The following is a 25,998-nucleotide window of genomic DNA, read 5'->3' as shown; positions in this document are numbered from 1 at the left end:
CGAATGTATTTTGCTTCTAAGAAATAGCATGATAGAGAAATAGCTCTCGTGCCCCCCCACACACACTCCAGAATCCCAAACTCCCCCAAAACCAGGGATCTGGGGTGACAGGAGACAAAGTGGGACACCCTCACACCTCATTCCATCTGAAGGTTTACTAATTCTAATTACTAACCAGAGCCTCACTTGGGGAAGGGGGGGAGCCTCTAATTAAATCACAATAATGAGACTTCTGATTTAAAAAAACAAAAAAACAAGAAAGTTACAGCACTTCGACTCTGCACATGAGCACATTTCTACTTCATTGTAAAAATGATATAAAAATACACATATTGTCAGTTATCACCTAGAAGCAGCTATTTTCTGGAGCATTCCATTCCACAGGCAATGAAGTCAGACTGTCTGGGTTCAGATCACAGCTCCAAAAATTTACAGTAACTCTAAACAAGTTACTGAAACTCTCTATGCAGGTTTCCATATCTGTAAAATGGGGATAATACTATTATCCACATGAAAGGATTGCTGTTAGGAATAAGTAAATTAATCAATTAAAGTAACATGCTTAGAATGGTGCCTAGTACATAGTAAGTGCTCAGTAAAAGATATCCCTAACTTACTTATAATTTAAAAAAAAAACTGTATGACCAACCTGACTTCAATAGTCACCACATTAGGCACTCTGGTGATTGTGATTCACTGACTAACCATGAATTTAACAATTCAAAAGTCAACAATGCCTTGTCTGTTTGACCAACACTTTTTTTTTTTTTTTTTTGGTAACATCCTTAATTTTATGTTTTGATTTTGAAAAAGAGAGATTAAATGAACTAGTTTTGTCACAAAGAAAGGAAAGGAAGAGAGATTCCCACAGTCTGTTCTGTTTTATTTTTCCTCAGAAGTATAAAGTTTTGTTTTTGTTTGTTTGTTTGTTTGATCTTTAATCTTAGTTTATTATCCAAATTGTATCTTTACTGGGTTTGGCACCACCATTTTGTGTATTTTTTTTTTAAACCGTTTTATTCACACACCATACAATCCATGGAAGTGTACAATCAATGGCTCTTGGTATAATCACATAGTTATGCCTTCACCACTACAGCCAATATGAGCACACACCCACTTCCTTCTGAAAAAATCCCACATGCCTTATATTTCCCTATTATTGACATTTAGCTTTGGTATAGTGCCCTTGTTGCAATTAATGGAAGAATATTATAAAGTTACTATTAACTATAGACCTTAGTTTACGTTAATTGTACTTTTTCCCATATTACACCTATTATTAACACCATGTAATAGTGACATACATTTGTTGTAGTTCATTTAAGAACTCTATTATATTTATATAATTAACCAACATCTGGTTTTCACTAAGTTACACAGTCCCAGTTTTGTCCTCTAGCTTTCCTTCTGGTGACATACACGTAACTAATCTTCCTCTTTCAACCATCCTCATACTCCACTTTGTTAATTACACTTACAGTATTGTGCTACCATCACACAGTTTTGTGTTATTCATTTCCCAACCTTTACAATGTACCTTATTGAACACTCTGTACTTCTTAATCATTGATTGCCCAATCTCTGCCCATTTTCTCTCTCCTGACCTGTGCTCTCAAATTTAATTCTGTTTGCTCGTTATAGTTAGTTCCTATTAATAAGACCATACAATATTTGTCCTTTTGTTTCTGGCTTATTTTGCTCAACATGATGTTGCTCAAGATTCATTCACCTCATTGCATGCCTCATGACTTCATTCCTTTCTGCAGCCACACAAAATTCCATTGTATGTATACGCCACAGTTCACCCTTCTGCTCATTAGTCGATGGACTCTTGGGCCACCTGACCAACAATTCTTGATGCCAACTCCTTGAACTTATCAACAGTAATAGTTCCTGATGGGACCCTAAGCATTAAATAAGGCATTATTCATCACACATTTATTTCAGGACTATGCCATGCACTCACTCTCTATTACAGCTCTTACACCTATCATTCCCAAAACTCACTCACTTTCCCTCCTCTTAGCCTGGACAACTCCCACTCTTCAAGTTAAAAAAAAAAAAAAAAAAAAAAAGTCATGTCCTCAACAGATACTTTCCTTCAGCCTGAGACTGTGTTAAATCTCCTGGATATACATCCACATTACCCTGCATTTCCTCTTTCATAACACTTCTCACTGTAATTTCTTGTTTCACAACTATGTTTCCAATTAGACTATGAACTCCATGTAGACAGGATGCTGATCTTAGTCACCTGGCTTAGTACTGGATACATATGATGCACTCAATAAAGGTTCTTTTAACTGAACTGAAAAACATCTTATGAATAGATAATAAAGGGCAGACAAATCTCCCAATGTTACAGAAAACTGAAATTGAGCCTCAGACTCTAAAGCTTACTAAAGCCAACTTTGTCCCAGCCCTAGTATTAGGTTTGGGGGGGGGGGCAGGGGAGGCAGGTAGTGAAAATCCCCAAAGCCCAATCTCTACCCACTTTCTATCCCCTGATAACCTATGCTCTCAAGGTTCATTCACCTCATTACGTGCCTCACAACTTCATTCTTTTCTGCAGCTGCACAATATTCCATTGTATGTATACACCACCACAGTTCGCCCTTATCATAGCAGCTTACTGAAATAATAAAATAATATTTTTGTCATTGCTGTTGTTTATCCATTCATCTGTTGATTGACACCTGGGTTGTTTTCCCTTTTGACTATTGTGAAAAGTACAAATATCTGTTTGAGTCCCCACTTTTTCAATTCTTTAGGGTATATACCCAGGGGTAAAATTGCAGGGTCATATGTAATTCTATATTTAACTTTTTGAAGAAATGCAAAACTGTTTTCCATAGCAGTTGTACCATTTTACATTCATATTAGCAATGAATGAGAGTACTAATTTCTCCAAACCCTTGCCAATACTTGTTATTTTCTGGAAAGATTTTTTATAACAAATTCAATTTTATTAAGATACTGATTCTCAAAGTGTGGTAAGTAAGCCAGCAGCACTGATATCACCTGGGAACTCATTAGAAATTTTTATGTCCCACCCCAGATCAACCTACTCAAACTCTGATGAGGCTCAGCAATCCATATTTTTTTGTTTGTTTGTTTGTTTTAGCCCTTTTTTTTAAATTAAGAAGTTGTAGGTTTACAGAAAAATCAGGCAGAAAGTACTGAGTTCCCATATTCTTCCTCTTACACACAGTTTTCCCTATTAACATTTGCATTAGTGCAATACTTATGTGACAACTGATGAAACAACAGTATTATAATTACACTATTAACTATAGACCATAGTTTACATTGGAGTTCACTCTGTGTGTGGTACACTTTTATGATTTTTTAAAATTTTTATTCTAGTAAACATATATACAACCTAAAATTTCCCCATTTGACCATACAAATACATAACTCAGTGGTGTTAATTACATTCACAATGTTGTGTGCTACCATTACTACCATTTACTACCAAAATTTTTCCATCACTCCAAACAGAAACTCTGTACCAATCAATCATTAACTCCCCATTCCCTACTCCCACCTCAGGTCCCTGGTAACCTGTATTCTAGTTTCTGACTCTATGAATACGTTTATTCTAATTCTTTCATATCTCAATGATTGTCCTTATGGGTCACAAAAAAACAACATTGAAATAACACTTTCCTAAGCATAAACTAAAAGGAAATTTTAGAAAGTTATAAAGAAATAAAAATCATCCATAGTCACAGGGCACAAAGATTATGTTTGTTACATTTCTTTTCAGTCTTTTCTTAACAAGGCTTCTGTCCCCAGATTGTAAAGACTATGAAACAACAAAATAATTTGCCCCAAACAGACCAAACTACTGACCGAGACTCACAGCATGGAAACTTAAAGGAGTTTGAAAATATGAAGAGTTTCTATTATAAAAAGAAAGAAAGAAAGAAAAGTACAATGTGTCAATACTAGATTCTGAAACCAATGTCTAAAAGTACTTTAAATTACAGTCATATAACAATTATTTAGAAGCATCTGAGCCTCAAATCAATTCAGGAGTTATAAAAATTACTATGCCTAAATACTCTTAGAGGATTGTAGAATAGCTTCATCCAAGCCATTCTAAATACACAAATACACAATGACCCAAATAGTGTGTTGTAGCACTTGGAAGAATGGATAATAAAGAATTCTTTCTGTTGACTCTCTGGAGGCTTTTGCTAATTATTCAGTTCTTCCAATCACACAATAAGTTTCTGCCACCAGAAACCTTAGGGCCAAAGTTCTCAATGTCTTGGACTATCATGATCCTACATCCTATCCAATCTACAAATTAAAGATGACTGTGTTTAATATTTCTCCCCAAAAAATCTCCACTTTGGAAGCCTTTTATAAAAGTTGCTAAGATTTTAATTGAATTTAGTTGATTATACACTACCTACATTTACAAATAAAATTTCAACTCTAATCATCAGCCCAACTTAATCTTTCATACAAAATATGAATGATTTCTTGATATATTTCCATATACACTATGCCTTTCAAATTTATTTTGTTTTTAGAGAGTAATATTGTATAACAAACAATAAGTACCTACACCAGAACTGCGATAACTATAATTGTAATGTCCAAAGTCCCACATGGTTGCTGTTCTCAATTCCCTGTTTCTTTAACTATTTCTGTAGCGCATATACATCCATAATCCATGATAGGAGATTGAAATGTAAGTTCAGAATCTAAACTACTTGAAAAAGGAGTGTAAGCTATTTTCTTTTTAAATGCATTATGCACAGGTAAACTACAAGGTATAGGGGGAAAAGAAAACATACTGAATTGCAGGTCAGGAATCCTAATCTTGCAACTTTTTGGCCTATAGAGTCCTCATCAGAGAAATGAAACGATGGTAAACTCTTGTGTAAAAACTCAATGATTTTAATTAGAGTGGTCACAAGCCTGGAAAAACCCAGAATTTAGACAAAGTAAATGCATAACATTTCTGATGTCATTGTCACCTCACATACTGGATCTAAAGAAGTACTTGATGATTTCACAAAACTAAATTTCTACTGTGAGGAAATTAGTTAATTAATTGGGGCTGTAAGGAAGACCCTTTACAGTGCTTGACACAGAGAAGTTTAAAATACTCAACTGACTGCTATTTTTAACTTACTTTCTATTATGCTCACATTTCATAATCAAAACATCAGGTATTATATTAAATAGTATACTTACGGCCTGAAAGTTTAATCACTTATCAAAAGTAGTTCAGGGATTCTTAACCTAGAGCCCATGGAGCCCTAGGGGATCCACAAATAAGCTTGGCAAAAACCTGAATCGCTAGAAATCATATTTAAAACATGGCTTCTTTCCCTGGGAAGAAGGTCCAGATCTTTCACACAATTCTTAAATGGGACAAAAAAAAAAAAAAAGTTAAGAACCACATTATTTCTATTTAAATTTTTAATATAATAGTTTATCTGTTTGCAAAGAAGAATTTTAATTACAATTTATAACATAAGTCTCTCTTCAACATAGTAAGTTTTTCATACTTTTTAATGGGAAAAAAACATTATCAAAGATTTTCAGGGCTTCAAAAAGGTGTCAGCTTTCTGAATCACTTTTCTTACTAAAAATAGTACCTTATATAGAGATCAAATGAGTTGTTTGTAAATGTGATAGGAAAAAAGTGATGTCTGTATTTTTAAAAGTCACAATTACTGAAGAGTAAACAGAACTTACATCTCAATGCAGTCAGATTATATAAATTTTTAAGAATTTGAACTGAACCACACCAAATAGAAAAGTAGATTTTAGGAAAGACTGGTAAAATTCTAATCTTGGCAGACTGGCTAGCTAAATTTTAATCACATAAATCTACTCCTTGAGTGAGTTAACTACTGTTTCCTAAGGCTATATTTTATTGTTTTCCTGATTACTTTTATGAAGGGAGAAGGGAATAGGCCTAACTGGTAAATGCACTGATTCTCTAGAAGGATACTTAATAAACAGGTAATAGTGGTTGTATGGGAAGGGGAATTGGAATGCTGAAGGATAGATGAAGGAAACGAACGTTTTTCTCTATGAACCCTTCAGCACCTTTCAATGTGCTTGTATGTATGAATTTCCTAGTCAACAAAATGAGAGAAATTGATTCGTTTTTTAATGAGTTTATGGGTAGAATAAAAGACTAACTTTTCAGACATTGTTTTAAGCTCAAACACTGGTGTCAACTCCAACTGTTCAGATGCAGTCTACTAAACAGTACCAATGTCAAATTATTAAACAGAATATCAACTCTGCTAAAACTTTCTTCCAAAGAGATTAAAGCTCATGCATGCATCCAATCAGTAAATATTTCAATGCCTAATATATGCCAGGAATTGTTCTAGGCATTAGAGCAATGCCCAAGTCACTTGAAAGTCCCTGCCTTTATGGAGTTTTAATGGAGAGAAAGAGAAACAGATAAATAACTTCTGAGTAGTGATAAAGTGTTATACAGAAAAGAAGAAGATATGGGAATAAAAAGAAACTATGGGGCATTGGGAGTAGTTACTGTGTTTTAAACAGGGTGGTCAGGGTAGACCTGTCTGAGGATATGACATGTGAGCCAAGAAATGAACAAAATGACAAAGCAAGCAATGCAACAAAAGGAGAAAAGCCCTGTGACATGAACAAGCTTAGCCAATATATTGTTCAGGGTACAGCAAAGCAAACAGCATGGCTGAAGTGGAGTGCATCAAGGAGAGAAGTGCAGAAGACACGCCCGCGGGTAGGAAGGTCCCAGATTCATGCAGAGCTTTATAGCTAGGATAAAAAAGAACCAAGATTTTATTCTAAATGTAATGGAGAACTTTTGCAGAGTTCTCTGAGCAGGCGAGTGACAGGACCTATATTTAAAACTATAACACTATCCATTGCTCAGAAGGAGGCTAATATGGTAGCCCAGGCAACAAATGACAGTGGTATTGGACGACAGTGGTTTGAGAGAGATGGAGAAACGTGTAGCCTACAGACTTTGCTACTGGATTGGATATGAGAATTTGAGTGCAAAAACAACAGAGGGAACAGTGATTCAAAAAATCATCTTGTATTTGTACAGTTATTTCATTGGTCAAGGAACTTGTACACACATGATCTCACTGATAATAACAAGTAGCAGGGGAAGGTCATACGGAGTCCAGATTCGAGTTCTTCTGCCTCTTCCCTTAAGACCCTAGTGAAGTCTTGGTTTCTAGCCTGTAAAATGTATGGTACATTTCACAAGATTTCTGCAAGGATCAAATCTGTGAAGAACTTTGAAAATGTAAGTAATAACCCTTATGAGGTAAACAGCAGCATATAAATAGTTGTTCAAATCAAGCTACTTTATTAATATTTCCACTGGATTAGAATAGTAATATTGACATTATAATCAATACTAAATTTCATCCTTTGACAGTCAAAGATAACCAACAATTAAATTAACAGTCCAATGAAAGAAGATATATCTCCATCACCTCAGAACAGAGCTACCACCCACCCACCATTATATTACACCACCAAGCATTACATAGTTGTCGAGAAAGAAGAGGCAAACTTAAAATAAACTCTGATATAAAACCTGAAACATTTGCATTGAATATGGAATAACCTACACAATACAAGCACAGGCATTAGAAAAATAACATTATAATCTTTTAATCCTTTCTAAGAATTGAAGAAAACAATCCTTTTAAGCTATAAATGACAGTAAACTAAAAGCACTTAATTATAATTTTTACAAAATAAAACCCAAATCAAGATACCATTTATTAGAAATGTTATCAAGACACAGTAAAATTAAAATTATACATTACAGCATGAATTACTGTCTTGGTTTAAAAAGTAAAATACAAATGCCTAATGTAAATTAAATTGTGTGCCAAAAACACTGAACTATGAGGACTTACACTTATCACCTTAAATCACTTCTGTAAGTTTATTAAACAAGGTCCCACAGAATTTATTTTCTATCCAAAGCTTTTATGTTACTCTTGCAGAATATCTCCAGAAACAAGCAAAAGTGGAAAAATACATGTTAAATCCTTAGTTCATTACATATTTTGAAAAAAATATCTAGAATGTCAATTTGTATTATATATTTAATAAATGAGTAACAGTAATTACAAACTCGAGGACATTTGGTCTATGGCTCTATCATCCACCCCCCCATCATTTTTTTTTTTTAGCTGGGACATGAATAACATGGTCATTAGGGGCCATGTGACTACATTTTAACTAAAATCACATTGTAAGGACTTTCAATGCATATGGCAATTAAACTTGCTTAGACAGCTTCCAAGACAAATCCAAATTTCTCACTATGAAAGTTCACATTATTAGATTCCAGAGTACACTAGTACTTCAAAAGACATGAGAAGGTACAGAGAGACAAGCTCCCTAATATCTACGAACTTCTACCCTATAAAATAGTTGTTCAAATGTCTTATTTTTCTAAATCAAGCACCTTTAGGCCAGAGACACACTTCATTCTCAGATATACTTAACTGCAATTGCATGAAACACTACACATCATCCTTCAAAGCCTAAAAGCGTCTTTTATATAGCATGCATCTTCCCCCAAATTTAGAATAATGAACCAAACTAAATACTCGTTCACGAAATCATATCAAATACAATGCACGACTTGGTCACTTTAACTGGCATACCTGAGCAACGCAGATGTTGAACCAATAGTCTAAAAACTGAAAAAATTTAAAGGTTATGTTTTTGTGGATTACAAGAAATATTTCTCATCTGAAGACTCGAGAATATATTACGGAAAGACTTTCAAAACCAAGAAAAAAAAAATGACAAATGGTGCCGTTACAGTACAGTATTCATAAAGAGCCAAAAACATTTTAATAATTAAAGTGCACAAAATCGAGAGACAAAAGATTTCACAGGGTCCCCAATAACTGTGGCCTTCCCCGAGCCTTGTGTTCAACTATGTCCTCTGAACAGAAACAGCTCTTAAAGAGTTTGCCAACCAAAGTAAAATCACTTCGCGGAGATAACAAGCGGCAACGTCTTTAAAAGAGATGCGACCGCGGAAGTAAGGGCAGCAGGGCGCGAAGCCCCGCTCCACGCCCGCCGCGGCCAGAGTCAAGCATGTGCGGTCAGGGGTAGGACGCGCGGCCCGCCCGGAGCCGCCTCCCAGGATGCAGGGCCCGTCCGGCCTCCCTCTCCTAGTTCATTCATTCTGATCCCGGCACTGCCGCACTCTTGCACTCCCACTCAGGACAAAACAGGGTTCCCGGGCCGAGGGACCATGTCGGGCCACAACCCCCGCCCGGTGTCCGGGCCCCGCCGCAATTCCCGCGCTCCCGCGGCCTCCACCGGGCGGTGGTCTTAGAGGCCGCGGAAGCCCGCGGCAGACACCAGAGCCCCGCAAACCCTCAGCGCCACTCTCCGCCGGGGCGCGGACCAGGTCTCCCCGGCTCGCGGGACGGCCACCTGGAAGCCCCAAGCCGCCGCCGCCGCATAGCTGCCCCACCGCGGCCGGAAGTCTTACCGGCGACCCCTCCCCAGCACCCGACTTCCCTCGCAGCCGCAGCCAGACCCTCTCGGCGCTGCCTCGGGCCTTCCAGCGCAGGCCGCGGGCCGGAGGAGACAAGCGGCCGCGCTGCCCGCCCCACAGAACGGGCAAGAGCGGAGCGGAGAGCCGGGGACCGGCCTGGGCGGTTACCTTGATAATCCTGCGGGGCAGCCCAGCCATCTTGTCAGAACCCGAGTTCGGCCTCTGGTCTTGTCTCCGGCTCCGCTCGCCTCACGCACGAGTGGAAGTCCCGGGCTCCACTTCCGGGAGACGTTGCCGCGCCCGCCGCCGCAGTCGGCGCTGAGGCCCCTCGGGAAGTGTAGTCCCTGCTAGGGCGCGGGCTCGGGAACGGGCGGACTTCCCTCGGACTCGGCCCCCTCCCCCGTGCTCCCCGCCCCAGACTCGGCCTGGGGGTGGCGGAAGTGACGCTCCTAGATGGGGCAGGGACCCGGGGGAGGCGGTGCGAGGCGGGTCGGCGCGGAGCTCCGGCGCTCGTTGCCGGGCCTGCCGCGCAGCGGTGGGACTGGGTCCCTTGTGCCTTGCAGGCCTCCTATTCGCGGCCACGCCCAAACGGGTAGACGACGTAACAGAGACCTGGCCGCCGCTGTAGCCCATTCATTCACGCAACGTGCGGGTATTGCAGGCTGTCCCACCCAGCGCTGCGAGAACCACTGTGGTCCGGCTGACCTCACGGGTTCCTTCCTAAAAGGGATGGGAAGATCGAAACTTGATCGCAAAGCTTCTGGCTGTAGGTCCTGCTTGTTATCCAGGAAAAGAGTCGCCCGAGAGTTTTGATATTTATATTTCCCGTTAAGTCAGGCCTCTTTGACGCTTAGACCCGGGGCAGACTGAAGGAAAAGGGGATTACAGCGAGTTGGGGGCAGAGAAGAAGAATGGCTTCTGAACGCCTGGACCTAGTGATTGGAACAGGGAATTGCTCTCGAGACAAGTGGCCAAAGAGAGAATTAGAAAGCCCAGAGTAATCACTGAAAGAGGGATTACCCATAGAGTGCGGGACCCTAAAAGAGTAATAGTGGAGGTGCCCGAAAATGGGGTTGTTGAGGAAGCATTTCGTGACATCTTGATGATTGATCGCTTTCTGTGTGAAGGATCTTTTACAGGCATTATTTTACTTACTCTTCACAGCAATCTTAAGGAGGAAGATGCCGCCACTTTACAAATGAGACTCAGAGACCTAGCTTTCCCAAGGTTATGCAGGAGGAAGCAGGGTTGTTTTGTACCCAGGCAGGTCTGCCAAAACATGGAGCTTTAACTACCACAGTGTTTGCTAGTACAGTAGCACAGTCAGTAAATGGTGAATGAATGAAAATGTTTCAGGTGATATGTTAGGGAAGAAAGTACAAAGAATAAAAGGCTGACCCAGCATCCAGGAACTTAACAGTCCAGTGGAGGAGAGAAACAAGACAATTAAAATTCATTGAGTTGAGGATTATGATAGAGGTTCATCCAAGGTGCTGTTTGAGCCCAGTGGGGCATTAGCTGCTTGAGAACTCAGGGAAGTCTTCCCAAAGGAAAAGTGGAGTCCTAAAAGGTGGGTAAGTCTGACAGACTTGGGTGAAAGAGCATGCCAGGCATAGGAAATAACCTGTTATGTAGCATTGAGCTATGGGGGAATGTGAAGACAACAGTGAGAATAAGAAGAGAAAATATGTGCTGGACACAATGCTAAATGATTACATGGATTATTTTATTTACTTATAAAGCATATGAGATAGGCTTTATTAGTACTAGTACTTTTTAGAGAGACCAAGATTCAAAGGCAAGAATTAAATCCCTTGACTGTACTGAAGGGTTTGGATTTGGGGAACAGTGACAGGTGGTAGCAAGTGCAGTATTTTGGTCATGAGAATTTGATAATAAGACCTTCAAATAACCGAAAGTCTGAAATAGGTGGTTCTGTGATTAGAAGAATCTGGGAAGGCAAATGACATTAGACCAAAATATTTACTTTAAGAATATTTTAGAAAGGGGCCAGGAAAATTCACTCTGGTAGGGAAAAAGGCAGAGTGAATAATGGGTTAGAAGGTGTGCCAGTTTGAATGTATTATGTCCCCCAAAACGCCATTATCTTTGATGCAATCTTGTGTGGGCAGACATGTTAGTGTTGATTAAATTGTAGTTCTTTCAGTGTTTCCATGGAGATGCGACCCACTCAACTGTAGGTGGTAACTCTGATTTAGATAATTTCTGTGGAGATATGGCCCTGCCCATTCAGCATGGGCCTTGATTAGTTCACTAGAGCACTATATAAGCTCAGACAGAAGGAGCGAGCTTGCTACAGCCAAAAGGGACACTTTGAAGAATGCACAGGAGCTGAGAGAGGAGCTGCAGCTTACAGAGACATTTTGGAGACAGCCTTTGAAAGCAGACTTTTGCTCTGGAGAAGCTAAGAGAGGACAAATGCTCCAAGAGCAACTAAGGGTGACGGTTTTGAGGAGCTGCAGTCTAGAGAGGAACATCCTGGGAGAAAGCCATTTTGAAACCAGAACTCCGGAGCAGATGCCAGCCACATGCCTTCCCAGCTAACAGAGGTTTTCCGGACGCCGTTGGCCATCCTCCAGTGCAGGTATCCGATTGTTGACACCTTGTCTTGGACACTTTATGACCTTAAGACCGTAACTTTGTAACCAAATAAACCCCCTTTATAAAAGTTGATCCATTTCTGGTGTTTTGCAAAAAGGCAGCATTAGCAAACTGGAACAGAAGGGTACTATTCCAGTTATCTATTGTTGCACAACTAACCAGCTCTAACTTAGTGCTTAGAACAACAATCATTTAGCTCTCCAACCTGCAATTTGGGCAGGGCTTGGCAGGGCAAGCTGTGTCAGCCGGGCAGTTTGGGTCTAGAAGATCCACTTCCAAGATAGCTCACATGGCTGGCAAGCTGGTGCTGGCTGTCAGTTCTTCAGGTGGGCCTCTCCCTGGGGCAACTTGGGCTTCTTCACTGCATGATGGCTGGGTTCCAAGTGTGAATGTTCTAGCAACCAACAGTGGAAGCTGAACTGCCTTCTATGATCTAGCCTGTGAAGTCACATAGTATCACTACTGCCATAATCAATTGACCAACTAGTCATAAAAGCCTACCCAGGTTCAAGGACAGGTAACATGGACTCCACCTCTTGAAAGGGAAGTGGCAAGATTTTGGAGCATGTATGATGGAAGATACTGCTGTTTCCAACATTGGAAAACACAAAATGCAACGGGTACAACTTTTCTCAGAGTATGCTGACCAACCACCTGGAGTGCTGGTTAAAGCAAGCGTTTCTTCAGCCCTCTTCCCAGAGATTCTAATTCTCCAGGTCTGTGCTGAGGCCTGAGAAAGTGCATTTTAACACCAAGGGTAGCATTTTGATGGAGCCTAAAATTTAAGAACAAAGATTTTGAGTAAACAAGAACAAAAAATATATAAACAAAAAGTGTTCCTGCACACCTTTTTTTAGCTATTCTTTATGAGAATGGATAATGAACATCATGCAGATTAAGAGTGAAGGCTCTAGAGCCACAGCTGAGTTGAAAGCTTCAACATTTCAGCCATTTGCTTAGCTTCCTTATACTTTACTTTATTTACCTATAAAATGTATTTCATGGAGTAGTAGTGAAGTATAAATCATATAATCATACATAAAGTATTTAGGACATTGCATTGCACTTAGTAATTGCTATTATTTTTGTAATCTTGATAAAACCAAGTCTAGTTTTCATTGGGAAACCAGATTTTTAAAACCTGACAGTATAACCTTGTTTAGCAGAGATGGGTTTGATGGCATGAAATTCTCATAGAATATTAACACTTTAAATATTTTCATGTCTCTTCTAATTGTTGTCCTGTTTTTTCCTCTTAAGAACAGCTCACTCTTTACTCATCTGGAAAATGAAATCTTGAGCTTCTGATTCACGTAGGTCCTGTAGCACAGGATATATTCTAGAAGGACAGGTTGCTACAAGGCTGAGATGGGGTTTAGTCTCAAGTTCAAAGATTGGTCAAGAATATGCATAAAATATAGATGAAATAAGGATACCCACAAAACTAATTGAATCATTTCCCCCAGAAGAGGGGTGTTGGGCAGTTGGAGAACAGGAGTATAAGGGAGACTTTTTACTGTACATTTCTGTATTTTGAATTATGTGAAAGTGTTATTTATTCAAATCATAAAATAAAACTCGTATTCCCTGATTTTAATATTCTAATCTAAGAAGGATTCAAAACTTCTTAATGCTTGAAAATACTGATTAAGAATGGTATCATACACTTAAAGCTAAGTAAAAAAATGCTGGTCTGTGGTTTTGAGCAAATGATTACAGTGACCAGATAGCTTCACTGAGCTACAGCCCCAGGCAGAACTCTTAGCTAATTAATCTTTTTGTCTCTTTACGAAGTCTCACTCACTTCTATTTTTTTTTCCCAGTCTCTGTACCTATTTAGCCCCTCTGGGACTCAAACTATAAGTGCCTTTTCATTATGATATAAGAGAAGAAAAACTAAGAATGCTGTGCTGGAGGAATTAGAGGAATCCTGTCCTATGAAAATGTCTTTTTTAATATATAACATAAAATTGTTTTATATATATATACACACACACACATATGTATCTTTAAATTTTCCATTTTAACCATATTAAGTGTAAAATTCAGTGCCATTAATTACATTTACGAAGTTGTGCTACCATCCCCACCATCCATTACCAAAACTTTCTCATCACCCCAAATAAACTCTATACCATTAAGCAGTAACCCTACTTTCCCTTCTCCTGGGCCCCTGGCAACCTCTGACTACTTTCTGTCTCTATGGATTTGCTTATTCTATATATTTTATATAAGTAGAATATAACACTGTTTGTCCTATTGTGTCCGCCTTATTTCACCTAACATAATGTTTTCAAGGTTCATCCATGCAGTAGCATGTATCAAAGCTTCATTCCTTTTTATGGCTGAATGACATTCCTTTATGTATATACTACATTTTGTTTATCCTTCTGTTGATGGGCACTAGATTATTTACATCTTTTGGCTATTGTGAATAATGCTGCTGTGAACACTGGTGTACAAGTATCTATTTGAGTCCCTATTTTCAATTCTTTTAAGTGTATACTTAGAAGTGGAATTGCCAGGTCACATGATAATTCTAAGTTTAACATTTTGAGGAACCACCAAAGTGTTTACCAAGCAGCTGCACCATTTTGCGTTCCAACCAGCAATGTGCAATGATTCCAATTTCTCTACATCCTCACCAATACTTGCTATTTTCTGTTGTGTTTTTTTTTATAATAGCCATCCTAGTGTGTATGAAGTGGTATCTCATTGTCGTTTTGGTTTGCGTTTCCTTAATTATTGATGTTGAACATCTTTTCATGTGCTTGTGGGCCATTTGTACATCTTCTTTGGTAAAATGTCTAAGTCCTTTATCCATTTTTAAGTTAGGTTGTTTGCCTTAATGTTGAGTTGTAGGAGTTCATTTTATTTTCTGGACATGAAACCCTTATCAGATATATGGTTTCCAAATATTTTCTCCCATTCTGTAAGTTGTCTTTTTACTTTCTGGATAATGTCTTTTGATGCACAAATGTTTTTAATTTTGATGAAGCCCAATTTATGTATATTTTTTCTTTTGTTGATCATGCTTTTGGTGTCATATATAAGAATCCATTGCCAAATCCCAGATCATGTAGATTTTCCCATCTATTATCTTCTAAGAGTTTTATAGTTTTAGCTTTTATATTGTGGTTAGTGATCCATTTTGAGTTAATTTTTGTATATGGTATGAGGTAGGTGTCCCGCTTCATTCTTTTGCATGTGGATATCAAGTTTACTTAGCACCATTTTTGAAGAGACTATTTTTCCCCATTGCATGGACTAGGACCATAGTAAAAAATCAATTGGCCATAGGTGTGTGGGTTTATTTCTTAACTCTCAATTCTATTCCATTGGTCTATATGCTTATCTTTATACCAGGACCACACTGTTTTGAAATCAGGAAGAGTTTTCTAGTAAGTTTTGAAATCAGGAAGAGTGAATCCTCCGATTTTGTTCTTTTTCAAGATTGTTTTGGCTATTCAGGGCCTACAAGAATGTTTTTTCTATGGCATAAATATGCAAATCAAAGATGCCCAATGAACTCCAAATAGAATAAATCCAAACTAAACCTACTCCGAGACATATACTGATTAGATTGTCAAATGTCGAATAGAAGGAAAACCATCTGAAAGCAGCAAAAGAGAAGCAATTCACATACAAGGGAAACAACATAAGACTAAGTACTGACTACTCAACGGGCACCATGGAGGTGAGAAGGCAAGGATAGACATATTTAAGATGGTGAAAGAAAAAAATTGCCAGCCAAGAATTCTTTATCCAGCAAAGCTCTCCTTCAAAATTGAGGGAGAGTTTAAAATTTTCACAAACAAACAAATGCTGAGAAAATTTTTTAGCAAGAGACCTGCCCTGCAAGAAATACTAAAGGGAGCTCTAGCAGCTGAAAAAAAAAAGAAAGGAGAGAGAGGTCTGGAGAAGAGCACAGAACTGAAGAGTATTGGTAATTTAAAGGGAAAAAGGAGAGGGGGAAAATAGATCTAACAACTAAAAACCAAAGGACAAGGCTGGTTCAGTAACTCCCTTCACAGTAATAACTTTGAGTGTGAATGGACTAAACTCTGCAATTAAAAGATACAGACTGGTAAAATGGATTAAAAAGTATGACCCATCCGTATGCTGTTTACAAGACACTCATCTTAGACCCTGCGATACAAAGAGACTGAAAGTGAAAGGATGGAAAAAAAATATTCTATGCAAACTGCAACCAAAAAGAAAGCTGGCGTAGCTATATTAATATTGGACAAAATAGACTTTAAATGTAAAGATGTCATAAGAGACAAAGAAGGGCACTATGTATTAATAAAAGGGATAATTCACCAAGAAGAAATGTTTATGCACCCAATCAAGGAGCTCTGAAATACATGAGAAACACACTGGAAAAACTGAAGGGAGCAATAGACACATCTACAAAATAGTGGGAGACCAATACACCACTCTCTTCTATAGATACAACAGCTAGACAGAGGACCAATGAGGAAATAGAGAACCTAAACAATATGATAAATGAATTGGACTTAACAGAGATATATAGATCATTACATCCCAAAGTACCAGAATATACATTCTTCTCTAGTGCCCATGGAATGTTCTCCAGAATAGATCACAGGCTAGGGCACAAAACAAGTCTGAATAAATTTGAAAAGATTGAAATATTCAAACCACATTCTCTGACCACAATGGACTGCAACTAGAAATCAACAACCAGCAAAGAACCAGATCTTTCACAAATATATGGAGGTTAAACATCACACTACTATACTACCAGTGGGTCATGGAAGAAATTGCAAGAGAAATTGACAATTATCTAGAAACAAATGAAAATGAGAACACAACATATCAAAACCTGTGGGATGCAGCAAAGGCTGTGTTGAGAGGGAAATGTATAGCTTTAAATGCATACATCAAAAAACAAGAAAGAGCTAAAATCAAAGACCTAAGTGAACAACTGAAGAGGTTAGAGAATGATCAGCAAACTAACCCTAAAGCAAGTAGATGAAAAGAAATAACAAAGATTAAAGCAGAAATGCCTGGAGAACAAAAAAAAAAAATAGAATAAATAAAACCAAAAGTTGGTTCTTTGAGAAGATCAACAAGATTGACAGACCCTTAGCTAGACTGACAAAGTCAAAAAGAAAGAATACCCAAATAAACAGAATCAGAAATGAGAAGGGGATAATTACTACAGATCCCAAAGAAATAAAAAAAGAAAAATCATAAGAGGATACTGTGAACAACTGTATGCCAACAAGCTAGACAATTTAAACGAAATGAACAATTTCCTGGAAACACATGAACAATCTAGACTGACCCAAGAAGAAATAGAAGGCCTCAACAAACCAATCACAAGCAAAGAGATCCAATCAGTCATCAAAAATCTTCCTACAAATAGAAGCTCAGGGCGAGATGGCTTCAGAGGGGAATTTCACCAAACTTTCCAAAAACAATTGACACCATTCTTGCTCAAATTCTTCCAAAAAATTAAAGAAAAAAGAACACTACCTAATTCATTTTATGAAACTAATATCACTGTGATACCAAAACAAGATAAAGATACTACAAAAAAGGAAAACCTATATGCCAATCTCCCTAATGAACATAGATGCAAAAATCCTAAACAAAATACCTACCAATCCAAAGGCACATTAAAAGAATTATACACCACAACCAAGAGGGGTTCATTCCTGGCATGTAAGGGTGGTTCAACATAAGAAAATCAGTTAATACAATTCAGCACGTTAACAAATTGAAAGGGAAAAATGAAATGATCATCTTGATAGATGCTGAAAAAGCATTTGACAAATTCAACATCCCTTTTTGATAGAAACACTTTTAAAGGTAGGAATTGAAGAAACCTTTCTCCATATGATAAAGGGCATAGTACTTGTGCCAGGTTGAATATATTGTGTCCCCCAACGCCATTATCTTTGATGTAATCTTGTGTGGGCAGACCTGTCAGTGTTAATTAGATTGTAATTCTTTGAGTGTTTCTGTGGAGATGTGCCCCACCCCGCTGTGGGTGATGACTCAGATTGGATAATTTCCCTGGAGGTGATGCTCTGCCCATTCGGGGCGGGTCTAAGTTGAGTCACTGGAGCCCTATAAATGAGCTGATGGACAGGGGGAACTCAGTGCAGTGGAGAGTGACATTTTGAAGAGGAGCTGCAGCCAAGAGGGACACTTTGAAGAAAGCACAGGACCTGCAGACTTGAGACAGTTTGAAGATGGCCATTGAAAACAGACTCTTGCTCCAGAGAAGCTGAGAGAGAGCAAATATCCCAAGTGTAACTAGGAGTGACATTTTTGAGAAACTGCAGCCTAGAGCGGAACGTTCTGGGAGAAAGCCATTTTGAAACCAGAACTTTGGAGCAGACACCAGCCACGTGCCTTCCCAGCTAACAGAGGTTTTCCAGACACCATTGGCTATCCTCCAGTGAAGGTACCTGATTGCTAATGTGTTACCTTGGACACTTTATGGCCTTAAGACTGTAACTGTGTAACCAAATAGAACCCCCTTTTATAAAAGCCAATCCATTTCTAGTGTTTTGCATTCCAGCAGCATTAGCAAACTAGAACAGTACTCAACGGTGAGAGGCTGAAAGCCTCCCCCTAAGATCAGGAATGAGACAAGGATACCCGCTGTCACCTCTGTTATTCAACATTGTGCTGGAAGTTCTAGCCAGAGCAATTCACCAAGACAAAGATATGAAAGGTATCCAAATTGGAAAGGAAGAATTAAACATGTCATCATTTGCAGATGATATGATCTTATATTTGGAAAACCCTGAGAATTTGACCACAAAGCTACTTGAGCTAAAGAATTCAGCAGAGTGGCAGGATATAAAATTAATGCACATAAATCAGTAATGTTCCGATACACTAGTAATGACCTAACTGAAGAGGCAATACAGAAAAAAATTCCATTCGCAATAGCAACTTAAAAAAATCAAGTACTTAGGAATAAACTTACCAAGGATGTAAAAAAACCTCTACATAGAAAATCACAAAATTTTACTAAAGGAAATAAAAAAGGACCAAATAGGTGGGAAAATATTCCATGCTCATGGATAGGAAGACTAAACATTGTTAAGATGTCAGTTCTACCTAAACTGATCTGCAGATTCAATGCAATTCCAACCAAAATTCCAACAACCTACTTTGCAGATTTGGAAAAGCTAGTTATCAAATTTATTTGGAAGGGAAAGGAGCCTCGAATGTATGAAGTGGGAGAACTTACACTTCCAGACTTTGAAGACTACTATAAAGCTACAGTGGTCAAAACAGCATGTTATTGGCATAAAGATAGACATATCGATCAATGGAATTGAATTGAGAGATCGGAAATAGACCCCCAGATATATGGTTGACTGATTTTTAATAAGGCCCCCAAACCCACTGAACAGGGACAGAACAGTCTCTTCAACAAATGGTTCTGGGAGAACTGGATGATCATAACAAAGAGAATGAAAGAGGACCCCTAACTTATACTCTATACAAAAATTAACTCAAAGTGGATCAAAGACCTCAATGTAAGAGACAATACCGTGAAACTCCTAGAAGATAATGTAGGGAAACATCTTCCAGATCTAGTATTAGGAGGTTGTTTCTTAGATCTTACACCCAAAGCACAAGCAACAAAAGAAAAAAATAGATAAATGGGAACTCCTCAGGATCAAATCTTCTGTGCCTCAAAAAACTTTGTCAAAGAGGTGAAGAGGCAGCCAATGCAATGGAAGAAAATATTTAGAAACCATATATCTGATAAGAGATGGATATCCTGCATATATAAAGAAATCCTACAACTGAATGACATAGTACAAACAGCCCAATTATAAAATGGGCAAAAGATATGAAAAGAACATTTCTCCAAAGAGGAAATACCAATGGCTAAAAATCACATGAAAAAATATTCATCTTCATTAGCTATTGAGATGCAAATCAAGACCACAATGATGTATCATCTTACACCAATAAGAATGGCTGCCATCCAACAAACAAGAAACTACAAATGCTGGAGAGGATGTGGAGAAATTGGGACTCTCATTCTTTGCTGGTGGGACTGTATAATTGTACAGCCACTCTGGAAGACAGTTTGGCGATATTTCAGAAAACTAGATATTGAATTACCCTATGATCCGGCAATTCTACTTCTTGATATATACCCAGAAGATTTGAAAGCAGTGACACGAACAGACATTTGTACACTGATGTTCATAGCAGCATTGTTCACAATTGCCAAGAGATGGAAACAACCCAAGTGTCCTTCAACAGACAAGTGGATAAACAATATGTGGTATATACATACAATGGAATACTACGCAGCTGTAAGAAGCAACAAGGTCTTGAAACATATGGCAGCATAGATGAACCTTGAAGATATAATTCTGAGTGAAATATCTCAGATGCAAAAGGAGAGATATTGTATGTTACCACTTCTATGAACTAACTGAACAATGTAAAATCAATGTCTTAAAATATAAGAACATTGGGGACCTAGTGATGGGCAGTAGCTAGTGAGGGGGAATGATAGTCTAATATGTTCAGATATGTTAATGATGATGAATTCAAAGGTTTGGTAATGGATAGGTGTGACAATTGTTTGTTAATGGGATTATAAGTATCAGAGCATTTCAATACAGCTCTGATACTTATAATAGGAATGAGAGGGGTTTAAAGGCATGTTTCCCACAGATCAGCACCACAAATATAGATAGGTGCTTGCATGATATACTTCTAAGGTATGACACTGACACAGAGAGTTGGCAACAGAAGAGTACATGGGAAAAATCCACACATTTCATACTAGGAAGTACAATTAATAGGAATACCATACTCTATAAAAGTTTCACTCACTAAGTTTATTCATCAGAAACTTAAATCCTTCAGAATGCCCCTAAGCAAGCTAAGTTCTGAACTCTAGAGGCAATAGCCTTGTCAAGAACATCAACTAGATATATCCCCTTTGCTTATAAAGTTGACACCCCTTTTCAACATGAACAGGTTAGGGTGGTCACTGCCTAGACATCCCTGATGATCGGGAAAGTGATTAAACTAGAGGAAGGGGTAGCAACAGACAAGATGGAATTTAACAAAGGATTATGAATACTGAATCTTTATGTAATTTCCTTTTCCTTAGTTGCTAGGGTATTAGAATAGTTAGAAGGAAAAAAATTGAAATGGTGGGACTATAACCCATAACATCCTTTGAAATTTGTTCTAAAGCTGCTTGTTAAATTGTAATTTGAAAGCTATACCTTTTTGTATATATGTTATATTTCATAATAAGGAAATAACTGAAACTATGAAATTGTAACCTATAATATTCTTTGAAATGTGCTCTCTAACTACTTGTTAAATTGCAGTTGGAAAGTTATCACTTTTATTTATATATGTTATATTCTACAATAAAAAATATGATAAAAAGACACTTTGAAATGATTTTGATGTTTTGAAATTCGTTAGGATTCAATTTGTGGCCTAACGTGTAATCTGTCTCCTGGAGGATGTTCCAGGTGCACTTGAGAGGAGTGTGTATTCTGCTATTCTTGGGTGGAGTGTTTTGTATATGTCAGTTAGGTCTAATTGATTAACAGTGTTGTTTGGGTCCTCTGTTTCCTTGCTGGTCATCTGTTTAGCTGTTCTGTCAATTATTGAGAGTGGTGTACTGAAGTCTCCAACTATTATTGTGCAACTGTATTTCTCCCTTCAATTCTGTCAATTTATGCTTCAAATATTTTGAGGCTCTGTTGTAAGATGCATATATGTTTATAATTGTATCTTCTTGCTGGATTAAATCAATATATAATTTTTTATATAATTTTTTATATAATTGTCAGGAAAGTGAAAGGCCAACCTACTCAATAGGAGAAAACATTTGGAAACCACATATCCAATAAAGGTTTAATATCCAGACTATATAAAGAACTCCTATAACTCAATGAGAAAAAGACAAACAACACAATTTAAAAATTGACAAAAGACTTGAATAGGCATTTCCCCAAAAAAGAGATACAAATGGCTAAAAAGCATGTGAAAAGATGCTCAACATCACTAGCTATTAGGGAAATGCAAATCAAAAATACAATGCAATATTTCACACCCACTAGAATGACTACTATTAAAAAAACAAAATTACAAGTGTTGGAGAGGATGTGGAGAAACAGGGACACTCATTCATTACTGTTGGAAATGTAAAATGGTGCAACTAATGTGGAAGACAGTTTGGCAATTCCTCAGGAAGCTAAACATAGAATTACCTTGTGACCCAGCAATCCCCCTATTAGTTATACACCCAGAAGAATTGAAAGCAGTGATTCGAACAAATGTTTGCACACTGAAGTTCATGTGGTATTATTCACAATTACCAAAAAATGGAAGCAACCCAAGTGTCCATCAATGGATAAATAAACAAAATGTGGCATATACATACAATGGAATATTATTCAGCTGTAAAAAGGAAAGAAGTCCTGGTACATGTGACATGGATGAGCCTTGAGGACTTTATGCTTAGTGAAATAAGCCAGGCACGAAAGGACAAATATTGTATGATCTCACTGATATGACCTAATTATAATAAGAAAACTGATAGAGTTAGAATCTAGGATATTGGTTACCAGGGGATAGATTGAGGTAGAGAATGTGGAGCTGATGCTTAATTTGTACCGAATTTCTATTTAGGTTGATTGTAAAGGTTTGGAAATGAATGGTGATGATGGTAGCACATTGTGAGTGTAATTAACAGCACTGAATTAAGTATGTGAATGTGGTTAAAAGGGGAAGTTTTGTGTCATGTATGTTACTAGAATGAAAGAAAGTTAGAAGATAAAATATGAGACTGTATAACACAGTGAACCCTGTTGTAGACAATGGACTGGGGTTACTAATACAACACTCATAATGTTCTTTCATGAATTATAACAAATGTACAACACTGTGGTAGTTTGGACGCTGTATGTCCCCCAAGAAAGGATCATGTTCTTTTAATCCATTCTGGTGGGTGCAGACCTATTGTAGGTGGGACCTTTTGATTGGGTTATTTCAGTTGAGGCATGCCCTGAGATGGGTCTTAATCCTCTTACTGGAGTCCTTTTTAAGAGGATAACACAGAATAAGCCCAGAGAAGTTTAGAGAAAAGCCCCAGAGAAGCTAAGAGAGGACCCACAGAAAACAGAGAGGAAGGCACTGAAGCCAGAGGCTGAAAACAGTGAAACTCAGGAGACAAGGACCAGCAGACTCCAGCCCTGTGCTTTCCCATGTGACACAGGTGTCCCAGGTGTCAGCAGTCTGTTTTCAGAGTCCAGGTATTGTCCTACTGATGCCTTGAGTTGGACACTTTCATGGCCTAAGAACTATAAATTGTAAGTTAATAAATCCCCATTGTAAAAGCCAACTTATTTCTGGTATATTGCATTCTGGCAGCTTTAGCAATAATAGAGTGGTATATGGGGAAAAATACTCTAATGTAAACTATAAGATGTTAGTTAATAGTACTATTTTTGTATTCTTTAATTGCAACAAAGGCACCACATTAATGCAAAATGTCAACAATAGGGGTATATATAGGAACATTATATTTTTTACATGACTTTTGTGTAAACATACAACTTCTCTAATTAAAAAAAAATTATAATAAAATCTGCCCAGTGAATGAATCAATGAATGCAGGATTAAAATAGACACCTGGTCAAGAATGGTTGCCATAGATTCATGATCCAAAATGAACACTTACAGAAAGCCTGGGATGTTTATGTTCACCCCTAAACTTTTCAGCTTGGCTTCCTGGAGAGCAACAGAGCTTCCTCACAAACTGTATTGTGTTTTGCAGACACAAAATAAAGTAGATCAGTTTGGAAAAATGGTACATCAGTCACCTTTAATAGAGACCTTGTTTCAATTCATTAGCAACAGTTGACAGGAGGAAGTATTTGTTTGCAAGTTCCTACATTATTTCTTCCAGTGCAGGGAAACTGTTTCATGAGTGATCAAGACAGAAGTATCTGTAAGAAGAGGATTCATGAACGCTGACTCGGAGGTGGGGGCAGAGGCCATGGAGCAGGGAGTAAAGGCTGCCCACTGATTCAAAAACAGAAAGCAAAATCATCTGCTGGTTCATAATCATGCCTCAATGTAAATAGCTGAGCATTCACAAACTGTTGACACAATGCCAGCCTGTATTTTCCCTAAGAAGGTTCCAACCAGGGTTATTGGTTCCTAGATGATCAAGAAACAGTATCTTGTGGAGAAAGACCTGGGGAAGATGAGGCCGAGTTGAATCAGAATAATAAGGCTTCCAGTTGTTCAGAGTTGTGTGCTTTACAAAGCATTTTGAACGTATCTCATCTGGGGAGAGCCTTTAAGTGCATTCACCACTAGAGTGATCCTGTAGAGCCCTATTTGTCAGGTCTGTGGTGTTTCTATAAAGTTAGATGGAGTGCTTATTCCACACACATTTGCCCTCTTTCTCTGGGCCAGTTCCCAAGGGAAACAGGATTGCAGAGGATGGTGACTCAAGACATTTGGCCAGAAGCCTGGCTGGAACAGGAAATATGAAAGCAAGGTTCTTTTGCCTGTCCCTGTGTGCCACCCTTTTAGGTTCCCAGGAGAACTGTTGGCGTTCCATGTCCTTGGGCTTCAGTTGCTGCATAGCTCCCCACTGTGATTGCATACTCAACCTGCCTAGCCTAAACTGTTCTTCCTCCTCCTTAGTGTACCCCACCCAAGCTTCTTTTCAGGGCACTCCCATTTCCTTTTTCCTCCCCCTACCATTACCTGTGTATGTCAAGTCCTATCGATTTCTCATATGCCTCTCAGATGTATCACTTACTTATGCAGAAAACTGCCCACCTGGTTCTACTATGATTACAAATGTTTTGAAATCTTTGTTTTTCTTCTGTGTACAATGATTTGAGATCAAATACACTCCAGAGCAGAAGTTTCAAACTTCAGAGAGCTTAATCATCTAAGATGCTGATTAAAACATACCGATGTTAGGGCCCACCCCAGATCTTCTGAGCGCAAGTCATGTATCTGTGTATTAAGCAAGTTCCCCAGTGCTACTGAAGAGCCCAAAGTTTGAAAGTCACTGTCCTGTTTCCTGATCTGTTCAAGAACAAAACAGTTGTTGTAGCAAACTTGATTTACACCTTACATGTTCCTGTTTATCTGAACTCTCCCGACCTAATTCCCGTCTTCCCGCCTACTTACTCTAATTCTCTTGGTCCAAGTGTTAGAAATTCCAGATTGTTGAAGTTTGGGTTGCCTCAAGTGTTAGGTATTCCAGATTGTTGGAGTTTGGGAGGGATCAGTAAAAACATCCTTTCCCCCTCCAGAAATAACAACCAATAGAAATATACAAGCAAGATTTAAGAGATGGAGATGAAAACATCACCTTCATTACGAATAAAGCTGATAGGAGAACACTGGTAGAAATCTATGGGTGGTTGGGCTTGCTAATATTCCACCCCCAACCCTCCAATAGCAGGTATATCCATCCAATCACTTAGCACAGCCAACAACCACAGGCCCCTAAACCAAGACAGAGCAGATGGCAGTGCTTGAGGGCAGCAGAGAGGCTGCTAAAAAAAAAAAAAAGAAGGAAGAAGGAGAGAAAGAAAGGAGGAAAGAGGAAATGAAAAGAGAGGAGTTGAGGAAAGGGAAGAACAAGGGAAGGGGAGAAAAAGAGAGGAAGGGGAGAGACAGGGCTGAGCAGGTTCAGCTCTTCCTTCTACATTTCACCATTCAGAAAACTTACTTCTTTCCCCTTCTAATCACAAAACCACTTGATGTCGACTTTTGGCTGCTAAGGTTTCGTTCTCTTAACCTACTGCTTTCCTTGTGTGCCAGTTTGAATG

At 38.4% G+C, this 25,998-nt stretch overlaps 1 protein-coding gene across 1 annotated transcript in view; it reads right to left on the bottom strand.

The window, feature by feature from the left end:
- UBE2N (ubiquitin conjugating enzyme E2 N) overlaps window positions 1–9,835 on the bottom strand; it is a 79,486-nt gene extending 69,651 nt beyond the window's left edge. Inside the window, exon 1 of the mRNA XM_037846925.1 lies at window positions 9,692–9,835. Within this exon, the coding sequence (XP_037702853.1) occupies window positions 9,692–9,721 (30 nt within the window). The 5' untranslated portion in view covers window positions 9,722–9,835. The remainder of the gene's footprint in view (window positions 1–9,691) is intronic.
- Window positions 9,836–25,998: the final 16,163 nt, after the last annotated feature.

Source organism: Choloepus didactylus, chromosome 8, assembly GCF_015220235.1.
Source record: "Choloepus didactylus isolate mChoDid1 chromosome 8, mChoDid1.pri, whole genome shotgun sequence".
Classification (NCBI taxonomy): domain Eukaryota; kingdom Metazoa; phylum Chordata; class Mammalia; order Pilosa; family Megalonychidae; genus Choloepus; species Choloepus didactylus.
The sequence above is the reverse complement of the archived record's forward strand: the minus strand, read 5'-3'. Positions and strand labels throughout refer to the sequence as shown.